Source organism: Erinaceus europaeus, chromosome 17 (genome assembly GCF_950295315.1).
Source record: "Erinaceus europaeus chromosome 17, mEriEur2.1, whole genome shotgun sequence".
Classification (NCBI taxonomy): Eukaryota; Metazoa; Chordata; class Mammalia; order Eulipotyphla; family Erinaceidae; genus Erinaceus; species Erinaceus europaeus.
The window spans coordinates 11,070,729-11,084,893 of NC_080178.1; the positions used below are offsets into that span (position 1 = coordinate 11,070,729).

General features: G+C 47.5%; 1 protein-coding gene and 1 pseudogene across 1 annotated transcript in view; both read right to left on the reverse strand.

The window, feature by feature from the left end:
- LOC103116498 (fatty acid desaturase 3) overlaps positions 1-2,868 on the reverse strand; it is a 6,754-nt gene extending 3,886 nt beyond the window's left edge. The window contains exon 1 of the mRNA XM_060175752.1: positions 2,805-2,868. Coding sequence (XP_060031735.1) covers positions 2,805-2,868 — 64 coding nt within the window. The remainder of the gene's footprint in view (positions 1-2,804) is intronic.
- A 9,061-nt stretch (positions 2,869-11,929) lies between these two features.
- Positions 11,930-14,052, reverse strand: LOC107522697 (large ribosomal subunit protein uL6-like; annotated as a pseudogene).
- Positions 14,053-14,165: the final 113 nt, after the last annotated feature.

The following is a 14,165-nucleotide window of genomic DNA, read 5'->3' on the forward strand; positions in this document are numbered from 1 at the left end:
CCCTCCCCCTCCCCCTCCCCCTCCCCCTGCCCCTCCCCCTCCCCCTCCTCCCTCCCCTCCCCCTCCCCTCTCCCTCCCCCTCCCCTTCCCTCTCCCTTTCCCTCCCCTCTCCCTCCCCCTCCCCCCCTCCCCCTCTCCTCTCCTCTCCTCCTCCTCTTCCTTCTCTCTCTCTCTTTCCTCTCCTCCTCCCCCTCTCCCTCTCCCTCTCCTCTCCTCCCCCCTCCCCCTCCCCCTCCCCTCTCCCTTTCCCTCTCTCTCTCCTCTCCTCTCCTCCTCCTCTTCCTTCTCCCTCTGTCTCTTTCCTCTCCTCCTCCTCCTCTCTCTCCTCTTCTGTCTTCTCTCTCTCCTCTTCCTCCTCAATTTCTCGTGTCTTTGTGACTCAACAGAACATATAAAATATCACAGGGATATTGAAAATCCTGATTTTTTTCCTTTCTCCATCGATGTGAAATGAAGTTCAGGACAGTGTTTTGCATTTAAATTCATACAACATGAGCGTCTGCAAAAGATAGAGATTTGTGTGTTTCAAATATTTTCTTTCCCCTTTCTTTAAAAAATATTATTTATTTATCTAGGATAGAGACAAGAGAGAAAATGAGAGGGTAGAGGAAGAGAGAAAAGAGACGCCTGCAGACCTGCTCCACCGCTCATGAAGCTTCTTCCCTGCAGGTGGAGACAGGGAGCTTGAAGCTGGGCCTTTGTGCGCTGTAAGATATGCGCTCAGGCAGGTGTGCTGCCACCCAGACCGTTTCAATGTTTGTAAAGGACCCCGGTTCAAGCCCCCGGCTCCCCACCTGCAGGGGAGTCGCTTCACAGGCGGTGAAGCAGGTCTGCAGGTGTCTATCTTTCTCTCCCCTCTCTCTCTGTCTTCCCCTCCTCTCTCCATTTCTCTCTGTCCTATCCAACAACAAAGCAACGTCAACAATGGCAATAATAACCGCAATGAGGCTGCAACAACTAGGGCAACAAAAAGGGGGGAAAAATGGCCTCCAGGAGCGGTGGATTCATGGTGCAGGCACCGAGCCCAGCAATAACCCTGGAGGAAAAAAAAAAAAAAAATGAGTGTCGTGCTGCAGTATGAGGGAGCTCTTGCTTTATAATAACAATCTTATGCAGAAAACATGACTCACAAGATAGTCATTATCACATGGGTACAATTTCTTATCTCTCCATGACAGGCATCTGCACACCACTCCAACCACCATTGTGCATGGGGTCCCCAACACCCTTCCAGCCCCCGCTCCACCGCCCACCTCAGAAGCCCTTGGCTCTGCTGCAGTAGACAACACTAGTCTAAGACTCAATCTGTGCCTCCCTTCCCTCCCTCCCTCCCACCTTCCTTCCTTCCTGCCTGCCTTCCTTCCTTTTCCAGAGCACTCTTCCCCTCTGGTTTACAGTGGAGCAAGGGACTGAACCTGAAACTTCGAAGCCTTAGGCATGAGAGTCTCTTTGCATAACCATTATGCTACCTACCCTGCCCTCTTTCCTTAAGTTCCAATTGTAACAGTACTCCTGAAGGTCTTTATTTTATTGATCAATATTATACCTAAAAGGTAATCAGGCATCAGGGAGATAGTGTAGTGGCTATGCAAAAGACAGAGGTTCCAAGGTTCAGTGCTCTGTACCATTATAAGCTAGAGCTGAACTCTCTTTTTTAAAAAAATCATGCAGGGGCCAGGCAGTGGCACATCTAGTTAAGTGCAGGCATTATAGTATGCAAGGACCCAGGTTCAAGCCCCTGGCCCCCACCTGCAGTGGGAAAAGCTTCATGAGTGGTGAAGCAGGGCTGCAGGTGTCTCTCTGTCTCCTTCTCTATCTCCCTCTCCCCTCTCAATTTGTCTCTGTCTCCATCCAATAGTAAATAAATATTTTTAAAAAATTTAAAAGAAAAAAGCTTATATGAACTCACAGGTATTAGCATATATGCTAATAGTTGTAAAATTTTTCACTGATGAAAAATTATTTGCATAATTTTTTAATTCTCTTTTTTATTTATTTTTTAATTTTTTTAAGACCTTTTTTTTTCTTTTCCTCCAGGGTTATTGCTGGGCTCGGTGCCTGCACCATGAATCCACCGCTCCTGGAGGCCATTTTTCCCCCTTTTGTTGCCCTTGTTGTTGTAGCCTTGTTGTGGTTATTATTATTGCCATTGTTGATGTTGTTCGTTGTTGGATAGGACAGAGAGAAATGGAGAGAGGAGGGGAAGACAGAGAGGAGGAGAGAAAGATAGACATCTGCAGACCTGCTTCACCGCCTGTGAAGCGACTCCCCTGCAGGTGGGGAGCCGGGGCTCGAACCGGGATCCTCACGCGGGTCCCTGGGCCTTGCGCCACATGCACTTAACCCACTGCACCACCGCCCGACCCCCAATTCTTTGCATAATTATGCCTATTTTATTTATGTATTCTCCTTAGAATCAGGTAATAAGTAAATAAAATAGTTCATCTCTTTCGTATTAACATATTTGGATTCTTTTTCTATTTGGAACCCCAATTCTTTTTTTTTTAATGATTTTTAAAATGTTTTCATTATCTTTATTTATTTATTTGATAGAGGCCATCAGAAATCGAGAGGGAAGGGGGAGACAGAGAGACAGAGAGACACCTGCTTCACCACTTATGAAGCTTTCCCTCTGCAGATGGGGACCAGGGGCTTGAACCTGGGTCCTTGTGCATTGTAACAGGTGTGCTCAATCAGGTGTGCCACCACTCGGCCCCTGGAACCCCAACTCTAAGGTTTGCAAAATATATTCAGCAAGACTTAACCTTTTTATTTCATTTGTGGTGTCTTTTGTACTAAAGAACCCTTAGCTCTCAGAGTTAAAAGCAGGAACCTTTGCATCTCCAGTTTTACGAGGCTCAGCGGCATCTCGAGGTCGGGAGTTAGCCTTCTGTAGTTTGCAGAGAAGTTCAAAGATACGCCGTTAGCATCCAGATGTTAATTCCCATTGATCTTATTTATGTATTCGGTACACGGTGATTTTTTTTTTTATCTGTACGTGTAAATCTCTCTCTGGCAGGGCGCACATTAAAATAGCTTTGGGAGCATTTAAAAGAACTGATTCCTGGGCCTTGATCCAGAACTGATGAAATCTTCGTCTCTGAAGGAGCTGAGCCAACAACTCCCCCAGGTAGCTCTCTGCCGGCTGTCTACTGTGCCGGAGCCATGAGCACAGCGGCAGGAAGGCCCATCTCTGTGTACGTGCGCCACACACACATATCGTGACCCCTACACGACACACACAGCGGGCATGTGCTACACCATCTGCTGTAGTGGGTCTCAGCAGTGCTCTGCAAAGTGACTAGAACTATGTGTGGTTTACCAGGAGGGGACTTTCACACGTCTGAAAACACAGAGTCAAGGAACTTGGGACCCAGAGAACCTTGGTGATCAGGAACTTGCCTTCACACCAGACAGGGGTGCTGTTGTATGTCCCCCTCCCCCTGCATCGCGGCAGTCCTGCCCCTCCAGGTGGACACAGTCACTTCTGCAGAATGTGCTTGCCTCACAAGCTTCACTGGCAATTTATATATTTGCCTCCAGGGTTATCGCTGGGGCTCAGTGCCTGCACCACGAATCCACTGATCCTGAAGGCCATTTTTTCCCATTCTGTTGACCTTGTTGTTATTGTAGTTATAGCTGTTGTTGTTGTTGCATAGGACAGAGAGAAATGGAGAGAGGAAGGGAAGACAGAGAAGGAGAAAGATAGACACCTGCAAATCTGCTTCACTGCCCATGAAGTGATCCTCCTGCAGGTGGAGAGCTGGGGACTCGAACCAGGATCCTTGCGCTTTGCACCGCATGTGCTTAACCCCCTGCACTACCACCCAGCCCCTGGCACTGGCAATATTTTTGGTTCTGTGCACCCCACCTGGCTCCTACCAGGTCTCTAAAAGTAAACTCAGCTTAATGAGGAGTCCCTATAGAGGGAGAGAGACAGGAGGTCAGGCCGTGGCACACTGCGTGAAGTATAGGTAGTACTAAGCTCAAGTACCCACACAAGCATCTGAGTTAGAGCCCCAGCTCCCCACCTGTAAAGGAGAAGCTTCACGATTGGTGAAGCAGGTCTTCAGGTGTTCTCTCTTTCTCTCTCCCTCTCTGCCTTCCCCTCCTCTCTCAATTTCTCTCTGTCCTAATAAAATAGGAGAAAAAGGGCTGCTAGGAGCAGTGGATTCATAGTGCCAGCACTGAACCCCAATGATAATCCTGCAGGGGAAAAAAGGGGAGGGGGGAAAGAGACAGACTTGCTTCCCCCCTGCAGATGGGGACTGGGGGCTTGAACCTGGGTCCTCACGCAAAGTAACACATGCAAGCACTGAGGTGTTTTTTTTTTAAAAAAAGTAATTTAAATATTCAGGAGGCTGTATGTAGGTCTTCGGCAAGTAATCCATCATTTTGTGGAAGAGGCTTGTGAACATCCGTAGGTCTTGGGGCCCTGGGAGCACAGTCAGTGAGGGGCAGACAGACAGCCCCTAGAGGAGCAGCAGGGGGAAGCATTCTGAACCAGGATGTCACCAGAAGCAGAGATGCATATGCTAACCTTTGCTGGCTGCCAGAGAAGTACATACTCAACACAAGTCACTATTGCTATCTGCTCCAACTACCAAAGATATTCTTACATTTTTAGTTAGTTAAGATAAAGGCAGAGCGAAAGTGAGAGAGAAAGGGAAGAATGGAGAGGAAGAGAAAGACACCTGCAGCCCTGCTTCTCCACTCATGAAGCTTCCTTCCTGCAGGTGGGGACTGGGGGCTGAAACCCAGGTCCTTGTGTGCATGATAATGTGTGCACTCAACCAGGCGCACCATCAACCAGCCCCAGTGCACAGACTCCAGAGGTGGTAACATGACAAAAGCACACTCACAAAAATGACATAAGAGCGCAGGCTGTTAGGGGACCATGGTTAGCAGCTGAGTCTAAGAATATAAATGCACTGGAAGGGGAGGGGGAGAGGGGAGAGGAAGGTGGGGAGAGGGAGGGGGGAAAGGAAGAGGAAGAGGCCCTGGGTGAAGGGGAGGTGGGTGATCCCTTTCTATTTCAGTAACCCTGAAAGTGTCTACCAAAAGGACACATTGTTTGATTATTTATTGTTACTTCTTGTTTTTTTCAATTATTATCTTTATTTATTGGGTAGAGACAGCCAGAAATCCAGTGGAAGGGAACGAAAGAGAGGAAGAGAGAGAGACACCTGCAGCCCTGCTTCACCATTTACAAAGTTTCAGCCCCTGCAGGTGGGAACCAGGGGCTTGAACCTGGGTCCTTGTGCGCTGTAATGTGAGCGCTTAACCAGGTGTGCCACCGCCTGGCCCCTCTTTATAACAATTTGTGTAGGGGCCAACAGAATAGCTCCCCTGGATAGAGCACCTGTGTTGTCATGTGCAGAAGCCCAGTTCGGGCCTTGCCCTCACCGCACTGGAGGAAGTTTTGGTCCCGTGGTCTCTTTTCTTCTCTCCTTTTTCCAGTCTTTCTCTCTAAAAACATTGGTTCAGAGTTTTGCAGTCCAAGCAAAGACAAATAAATAAGTAGAAATTTTGGTGGCACTGGGGCCTCAAACATGTATGTACATGTTCACTGCTCCTGGTCCCACGTTCTTATTCTTTTCACTTCAGGCGGAGGGAGGTAGAGATCTCACAGCCCTAGAGCCTCCCCGGTGCAGCAGGCCCTCCAGGTGGCCGTGGCACACGAACCCTTGCCATGGGTGTGGTGAGGCATGTTCCCTCCTGACTGAGCTGTCTCCTGAAACCTGAAACTGAAAGCAGAGACTGTTTCTCTTCTGCTTTCCACATCTCTCTCTCTCTCTCTCTCTCTCTCTCTCTCCCTCTTTCTCTTTCTTTCTCTCTCTCTCTCTCTCTTTTCAGGCCCTTCCCAGGGTGTTTCCTTTCAACGTTTCTACAGGAAGGACGGCTTTAGGGACAGTGGCAGATTTAGGAGAGATGTTCCGGGGGAGACCTCCCCCTGTTCCCAGCAGTTGTGGTTTCCTGTTTAGCAGTAGATAGAAAACCTACCGGAGTTGCCAGATTTCTCGGGAACACACAGAGCTTGGGAAGTGCCTGGAATGGCCCTTCTATTTAGACTAGGCAGACTCTTAAAAAATATTTAATATTTATTTATTTATTTATTTATTATGGTGCAGTGGGAAAATGTTGGGATTCTGAAGCATGAGGTCCTGAATTCAATCCCTGGCACTGCATGTGCCAGAGTGACACTCTGGTTTTCTCTTCTCTTCTCTTCTCCCCTCCCTCTCTCTCTCTCTCTCTCTCTCTCATTTCTCCATCTTTCAATAAGTAAATGAAAAGGGAGTCCAGAGGGAGGCAGGCAGGCAGTGGTTAATCTGGTTAAGTGCACATACAAGTACAAGAACCTGAGGTACAAGTACAAGTACAAGTACAAGCCAAGTACAAGTACAAGTACAAGTACAAACCAAGTACAAGCCAAGTACAAGTACAAGTACAAGCCAAGTACAAGAACCTGAGGTTCGAGACCCTGCTCCCCACCTGCATGTGTCCATCTTTCTCTCCCTCCTCTCTCAATTTTTCTCTGTTAAAAGAGAGTAAGAAAGAAAAGAAAAGAAAAGAAAAGAAAAGAAAAGAAAAGAAAAGAAAAGAAAAGAAAAGAATGCCCAGAGGAACTGCTCTGCCTGCTTGGGAGCTAGTCTGGGGTTTAAGGTTAAGCTCTGAGGCCATCATCTTCCTTCCTTCCTTCCTTCCTTCCTTCCTTCCTTCCTTCCTTGCATCCTTCCTTCTTTCCTCCCTTTCCATTTCCCTTCTTCCCCTTTCCTTACCCTTCCCCTCTTCCCTCCCTTTTCTTTCTTCCTTCCTTCTTTTTTAATTAAATTTTTTTTCTTTATTTATTGGCTAGAGATATCAGGAGTCAAGAGGAAGGGGGAGACAAAGAGGGAGAGAGACAGAGAGACACCTGCAGCCCTGCTCCACCACTCGCAAAGGTCTCCCCCTGCAGGTGGGGACCAGGGGCTCAAACCCGGATCCTTGAGCACTGCAACATGTGCTCTCAACCAGGTGTGTCGCCACCTGGCCCCTTCTTTCTTTTTTTCTTCCTTTCTTCTTCAGGGCACTACTCAACTCTGGTTTATGGTGGTGCTAGAGATTGAACCTGGGACCTTTGGTGCCTCGGGCATGAAAGATGTTTTTATTTTGCATAATGATTATGCGATCTCCCTAGCCTTTTCAGGTTTCTTGTTGTTCAATAAGCTGGCTCATATTCTTATTTGGCAGACTCTGGCCAATTGCTATATATATTCGGGTATTCATTCATTCATTCATTCATTCTTGACAGAAAGGAGAGAGCATCACTCTGACACATGCCAGCCCAGGGATCAAACTCAGGACCTCATGCTTCAGAGCTCAGTGCTTGATCCACTGCACCACTTCCTGGGCCTGTTTATCTTGTCGAAGGTGGATCCCCAAGCCAGCATCTTTGGGACATGGAGCGTTTCCTCACCTCAGCTGTGGCTCGCTGGGGCAGACCTGGGCAGGCAGTTCATGCCAGGGTTCCACGAAGCAGAATAAGGGGCAGGAAAGGGGGGGGGATAGTATGGGGTGGGGAGCACTGCGCCTTCAGCTCAGCTTTACTGTGGGCTTAAACATGGTAAAAAAAAATGACGGGCTGGGTGATGGTGCACCTGATTGAGTGCACATGCTATAATGTGTAAGGCTCCAGGTTCAAGCCCCCAGTCCCCACCTGAAGGAGGAAAACTTTGCAAGTGGTGAAGTAGGGCTGCAGGTGTCTATCTCTTCTATCCTCTTGATTTCTGGCTGTCTCTATCCAATAAATAAAGATAATTTTAAAAAATCATAAAGGATACACACACACACACACACACACACACACACGTCTCCTCAAGTGACATCTTGTAAGGTGAAAGAAACATACTATTTGGGGGCCGGGTGGTGGCGCACCTGGTTAAGCACATATAGTACTATGTGCCTGGACCGGCGCAAGGATCTGGGTTCAAGTCCTCACTCCCCACCTGCAGGGGGACGCCTCACAAGTGGTGAAGCACGTCTGCAGCTGTCTATCTTTCTCTCCACCTTTCTCTTTTTATTTTATTAAACCAATTAGTTTATTATTGGATAGAGAACAGAGAGAAATTGAGAAGGCAGGAGGAGAGGTAGAGAGGAGAGAGACAGAGATAGATACCTGCAGACCTGCCCCACTGCTCGTGAAGCTTCCCCACTGTAGGTGGGGACCAAGGCCTTGAACCTGAGTCCTTGTGAACTGTAATATGTGTGCTTAACCAGGTGTGCCAACACCTGACCCCTCTCTATCTCCACTTCCCCTCTCATTTTCTCTCTGTCCTATCAAATAAAATAGAAAGGAAAAGAAAAAAAGAATGGAAGGAAGGGGGAGAAAGAGGTCACTGGGAGCAGTGGCTTTGCAGTGCAGGCACCAAGTCCAGCTAACCCTGGAGGCAAAAAGAAAAAGAAGAAAGAAAGAAAGAAAGAAAGAAAGAAAGAAAGAAAGAAAGAAAGAAAGAGAAAAGGAAATATACTAGTCAGTAGTGGATCCAAATGCAGTTACTGACCCCTAGTGGAAGCACAGCATACTATTCACATTCCATTTCTCTCCCTCTTCTGTCTTCTCACTCTCTCTCTCCCTCTCTCATCATCCCCAGCCATTGTGCTCGGGGCCCAGTCTTTTGTGGACACGAGTCCAGTTAGGTCAGCCGGCTTCGGTCAGATCCGACAGCACTGTGGGGTGGGTGTTTGGGGAGTGAAAGCATAACTTAGTACCAGTTCAATCAGGGAGGAGGCACGGGGAGTCTCCCCAGCCCTTTGCCCCCAAGGGCTTCTCTTGGAAAGACAGAAAGGGGTTCTGGAGAGGCCCTGAGAACACGGGGACTTTGGTGTGGCTCTCCTTGGCTGGCTCAGCCCATGGTGATAAGCATGGAGTCCCAAAGTCACCTTCCTTCTGGATGGCGAGGTCAGGATGAGGGTCCCCACCTGCACAACCACCTCAGACCAGAAGAAGTACAGCGACGGAGGGAAAGCTCCGCTCCTCCCCTTCTGCAGGGGCTGCCTCAGACCGTCCTTCCACACCACTGGCCTTGAATGAGCGGCAATCGATCGCGGGAGGTTTCCATTGCTGAGCCTTAGCTTTGACTTTGGCACGACCTCACTCTCAGGAAACCATCCCTAAAACTTCAGTGTTCCGGCTGGGTGATGGCACACCCGGCAGAGTGCACATGTCATCATGTGTGAGGACACAGTTCAAGTGCCTGGCCCCCAGCTGCGGGAGTTCAGGAAGCTTTCCGAGAGGTGGAACAGTGCTGCAGGTGTCGCTCTTTCTCTCCTCTCTTTAGTTCTTTGTAAAATAAAGGAAGAAAGAAAGAAAACAAAAGAAGGAAAGAAGGGACCAGTGGTTCACCCAGTTGAGCGCCCATGTCACCGTGCCCAAGGACCCATCTGCATTATGTGTGTGTGTGTGTGGGGGGCGCTTCATAAGTGGTGAAGCAGGTCTGCAGGTGTCTACCTTTCTCTCTCTCTCCCTCTCTCTCTCTCTCTCTCTCTAGCTCCTCCTCTCCTCTCCTCAATTTCTCTCTGTCCTAATAAAAATAAAAAGAAGTAAAAAAGGGGGGAAATGGCTACCAGGAGCAGTGGATTCATAGTCTGGCACTAAGCCCCAGAAAAAGAAAGAAAGAAGAAAGAAGAAAGAGTAGTGAGCCTGGGTGGTGGTGCACCAGGTTGAGTCACACCTTACCGCGCGCTAGGACCTGCATAGTGAAGCTTCTGAGCGGTAAAACAAGTCCGCAGCTTTCTCTGTTTCTCCCCATCTACCTTTCCTTTCCCTCTTGATTTTTCCCTGTTTCTATCCAGTAATATAAAAAATTAAAAAACTTTAAAGTGAAAAAAGAAGAGAAAGAGGAGGAGGTGGAGGAAGGGGAAGAAGGAGGAGGAAGCCACTGGGAGTACTAGATTCCTAGTGCAGGCACCAAGCTGCAGTGATAACCCTGGTGACAAAGAAGAGAAAACCCTCAGCTTTCTAATGAGCGGAATAGAGGACATCAGATTATAAACGCACCTCCTCCAGGCTCACTCACCGCAATGTCCTCAGCACAGCCTCTGAAACATATGGACACTCAACACACTACTGACATTGAACCGAGAGGCAACTGACTTCCTGGGCGAATGTGGTTTTGAACATGCAGAGTTGGAGATAAGGATTGAGAATTCAGGTAAAACCACTGAATTAGTTCATTTTTACACAGACAACTCTTTCTGCTGTTTGAAGACAATGAGGTACACATTTCCATAGCTTCTTACCTCAGGCATGAGCAAACTCGCTGCACTTGGGCTGCTTTTCCATCCAGATAGACAGAGACACCAGAGTAATGGAGTTCCCCCTGGTGTCACGGTGTCTTCCATTTGGTGTCTGGCAAGACATGCACTCTTCTCTGTAAGGGATCTCCCCAACCCTATTCTCCTTCTTCCAGGGAGTTCTTCCTAAGGAGAAGATAAGCTCTTCCAGAGGCAGGAGGCTGGACTCCAGTTCTTTACTGCCTCTGGCTATGCTATTTTAACAGGTAAATTTGAGATAAGATTTTATAGCTTGACTCAGGAGCAAAGCCTGAGTCAAGTCTGTGACAGCGTGGGTGTTCAGAATATACTGGCTTAGAGATAAAGCTCAGTGTGAGAAGTCTTCCAAGCAGTAACAATGAATGATTACTTAAAATTTAGCATATTTTTTTGGGAGTTGGGTGGTAGCACAGCAGGTTAAGCGCACGTGGTGCAAAGCGCAAGGGCTTTGGATCCCGGTGCGAGCCCCTGGCTCCCCACCTGCAGGGGAGTTGCTTCACAAGTGGTGAAGCAGGTCTGCAGGTGTCTGTCTTTCTCTCCCTCCTCTGTCTTCCCCTCTTCTCTCCATTTCTCTCTGTCCTATCCAACAATGACGACATGGAAAACAACAAGGGCAAAAAAAGGGAATTAAAAAAATTTAGCATATATTTTTTTTAAAAGCTGGCTTTTTAAAAATTATTTTTTAGTTTATTTATTTATTATTGCATAGAGATAGAGAGAAATTGAGAGGGAAGGATGAGGTAGAGAAGGAAAAGATAGAGACACCCGCAGCCCTGCTTTACCACTCCTGAAGCCTTCCCCCTGCAGGTGGGGACCAGGGGCTTGAATCTGGGTCCTTTTGCACTGTAATGTGTGCGCTCAATCAAGTGAGCCACCACCTAGCCCTCTGATTTAGCATAATCTTAAGAGGCCTGGATACATGCACAAACTATTGTATTTTACTATTAACTGTAAACCATTAATTCCCCAGTAAAGAAATTAAAAAAAAACAAAACAAAACAAGAGGCCTGAAGTAGCTAAAATTGACCTAGAGCCTGAGAAAGAACTGCGGTGCCACACAGCACAGGCCACTGGGGTCTTTTGTCTTTTATTAGTTTCATGACACATCAAAGGAATTCCAAAATAATTTAATTTTCAAGAAGTACAAAATGGTTTGTTGTGATTTGGGAGGTGGTGCAGTGGATAAAACATTTGACTCTCAAGCATGAGGTCCTGTTCTGTTTTCCATCCCTGGCAGCACATGTACCAGAGTGGTGTCTGGTTCTTTCTCTCTTTCCTCTATTTTTTTTTTTTTTTTTTACCAGAGCACTGCTCAGCTCTGGCTTATGGTGGTGCAGAGAACTGAACCTGGGATTTTGAAGCCTCAGATATGAGTCTCTTTGCATGATCATTATGCTATCTACCCCTGCCCTCTTCTCCTTTCTTTCTTTCTTTCTCTTTTCCTTTCTCTTTTCTTTTAATCAAAGCACTGCTCAGCTCTGGCTTATGGTGGTGCGGGGGATTGAACCTGAGACTTTGGAGCCTCAGGCATGAGAGTCTCTTTGTATAACCATTATGCTATCTACCCCCACCTCCTCCTACCTTTCTTTTCTTTTCTTTTTTTTTTTTAAGGAAAAGTTCCACACCAGTAACGGCTTTTATTGCATCTTTTAAGAGATCACACATCATCCCAATATTTTGCTGCTTGTGTGGTTGGATACCTTAGAGATTCTTCACCAGCCTGCTGAACTGTTCCTTTTTCAGAAACATAGATACCATCCAAAAATTTCCAGATATCTTTGTTTTTAACAGTTGTAGCTTGCTGAATCAATGCAGCTGAATTTGATACAAGTTCGATGTCATTTCCTTCAAGAATTAAATCATCTTTCTGGGCTTGCGATACTGAGCATGCAACGCCTGACCTCATTCGATCCCTGCATATATGTTTTTCTCCCAAGAAGTTTCTGATTTCAACAAGAGACCCATTCTCCTAAATAACAACGTGGATAGGAGACTGAGCATACACGGACCTCATTTTGTATGGGAAGCCCAGTGTAACACCCTTGATCATGTTCTGTACATGGCTGCAGATAGTGCGAACAGTAGCCAGTTCCTTTCTCTGTCCCCACCATTTCTCAGCTTGGAGCGGCTTCTTTTTCTTTCTGAGGAGACTGAGCTCCACGTTGATGTGAATGAAGTCCCTCCGCAGGGTGCCTCTGGGGCCCTTCATGATGACTGTGCAGCCCTTCAGAGAGATGTTGACATTCTCCAGAATGTCACGGTCTGGTCGCTGAGAATGGTCTTGCAGTAGATGCAGCAAAGAAGCTCCTATTCCTCAACAGACCAGCTACTGTACCAGCCTGGTCCTTTCTTCCTTGGCTGAATTTCCCTCCATCAATAGTGGACCTGGGTGTGAATGGTGGGCACAGGCCTCTGGAGCTGTGCAGATTAGAGCAGGACTTCTCCCCTTCCACATTATTACCCCTAAGTTTGCTTTCAATTTGTCATTTGTTGATTTGCTCTCCTGTGGGGGATGGAAACGGTGTGGAGAAAGTCTCTGCAGTGTGTGTGTGTGTGTGTGTGTGTGTGTGTGTTTGTGGAGGGGGAGCTAAAGTGAGAGACTTGAGGAAACAACCAAGAATCTGGGATGGGTGTAGTTATAGCTTTCTGGAGGGAGCGGGGAAGGACAGGTCAGAATCAAATAGTAACAGTCACACAGGAGCTGAAAGATGATTCAGCTTCTCTCTCTCTTTTAAACTGTGTCCAAAACTATGTGGCATGAAACTTACTATCTCGGGGGCTGGGCATTAAAATAAAATATTAACAAAATACATATTTTATTTATTTTTGATTTTGAGACCAGAACACTGCTCAACTCTGGTTTATGGTGGTGTTGGGGATAAAACCTGGGACCTCAGAGCCTCAGGCATGAAAGCCTTTTGCAGAACCTTTGTACTGTCCCCCTGCCCCTCAGGCTGCATCTTGTAACTTCTTAAAAGTGGCTGAGCTCAAAAAGAAGGTAGGAGGCGAGATGGGTAGAGAGAGAGAATAAAAAAGTAAAAGGGGAGGGAACCCAGCGGTAGTGCAGCGGGTTAAGCGCACATTGAAGCAAAGTCAAGGACCGGCATAAGGATCCCGGTTCGAACCCCACCTGCAGGGGAGTCGCTTCACAGGCGGTGAAGCAGGTCTGCAGGTGTCTGTCTTTCTCTCCCCCTCTCTGTCTTCCCCTCCTCTCTCCATTTCTCTGTCCTATGCAACATCAACGACATCAGTAGCAACAACAATAATAACTACAACAATAAAACAGCAAGGGCAACGAAAGGGAATAAATAAATAAATAAACAACTTAAAAAAGTATTTAAGGGAGTCGGGCTGTAGTGCAGCAGCTTAAGCGCAGGTGGCGCAAAGCACAAGGACCGGCGTAAGGATCCCGGTTCGAACCCCGGCTCCCCACCTGCAGGGGAGTCGCTTCACAGGCGGTGAAGCAGGTCTGCAGGTGTCTGTCTTTCTCTCCTCCTCTCTGTCTTCCCCTCCTCTCTCCATTTCTCTCTGTCCTATCCAACAACAACGACATCAATGATGGCTACACCAATAAAATAGCAAGGGCAACAAAAGGGCATACATAAAATAAGTATTTTTTAAAAGTATTTAAGAAAAAATAAAAGTAAAAGCCGGAGGACTTCGCTCGGACTTCCTCGGTTCCGAACTCACAGACTCCGAGCAGAAATCCTCCCCGCCCTGGGCGGCACACTCGCAATGCATGCTGGGGCTTGTAGTTCAGCACACGCAGGGTCCCGAGAGCACCTCCTCGAGCGCGGCCGACTTCCTCCTTCGAAATGGTTTCTCGCCGCGGCTTCCGGAAGTCGAATTGGTTA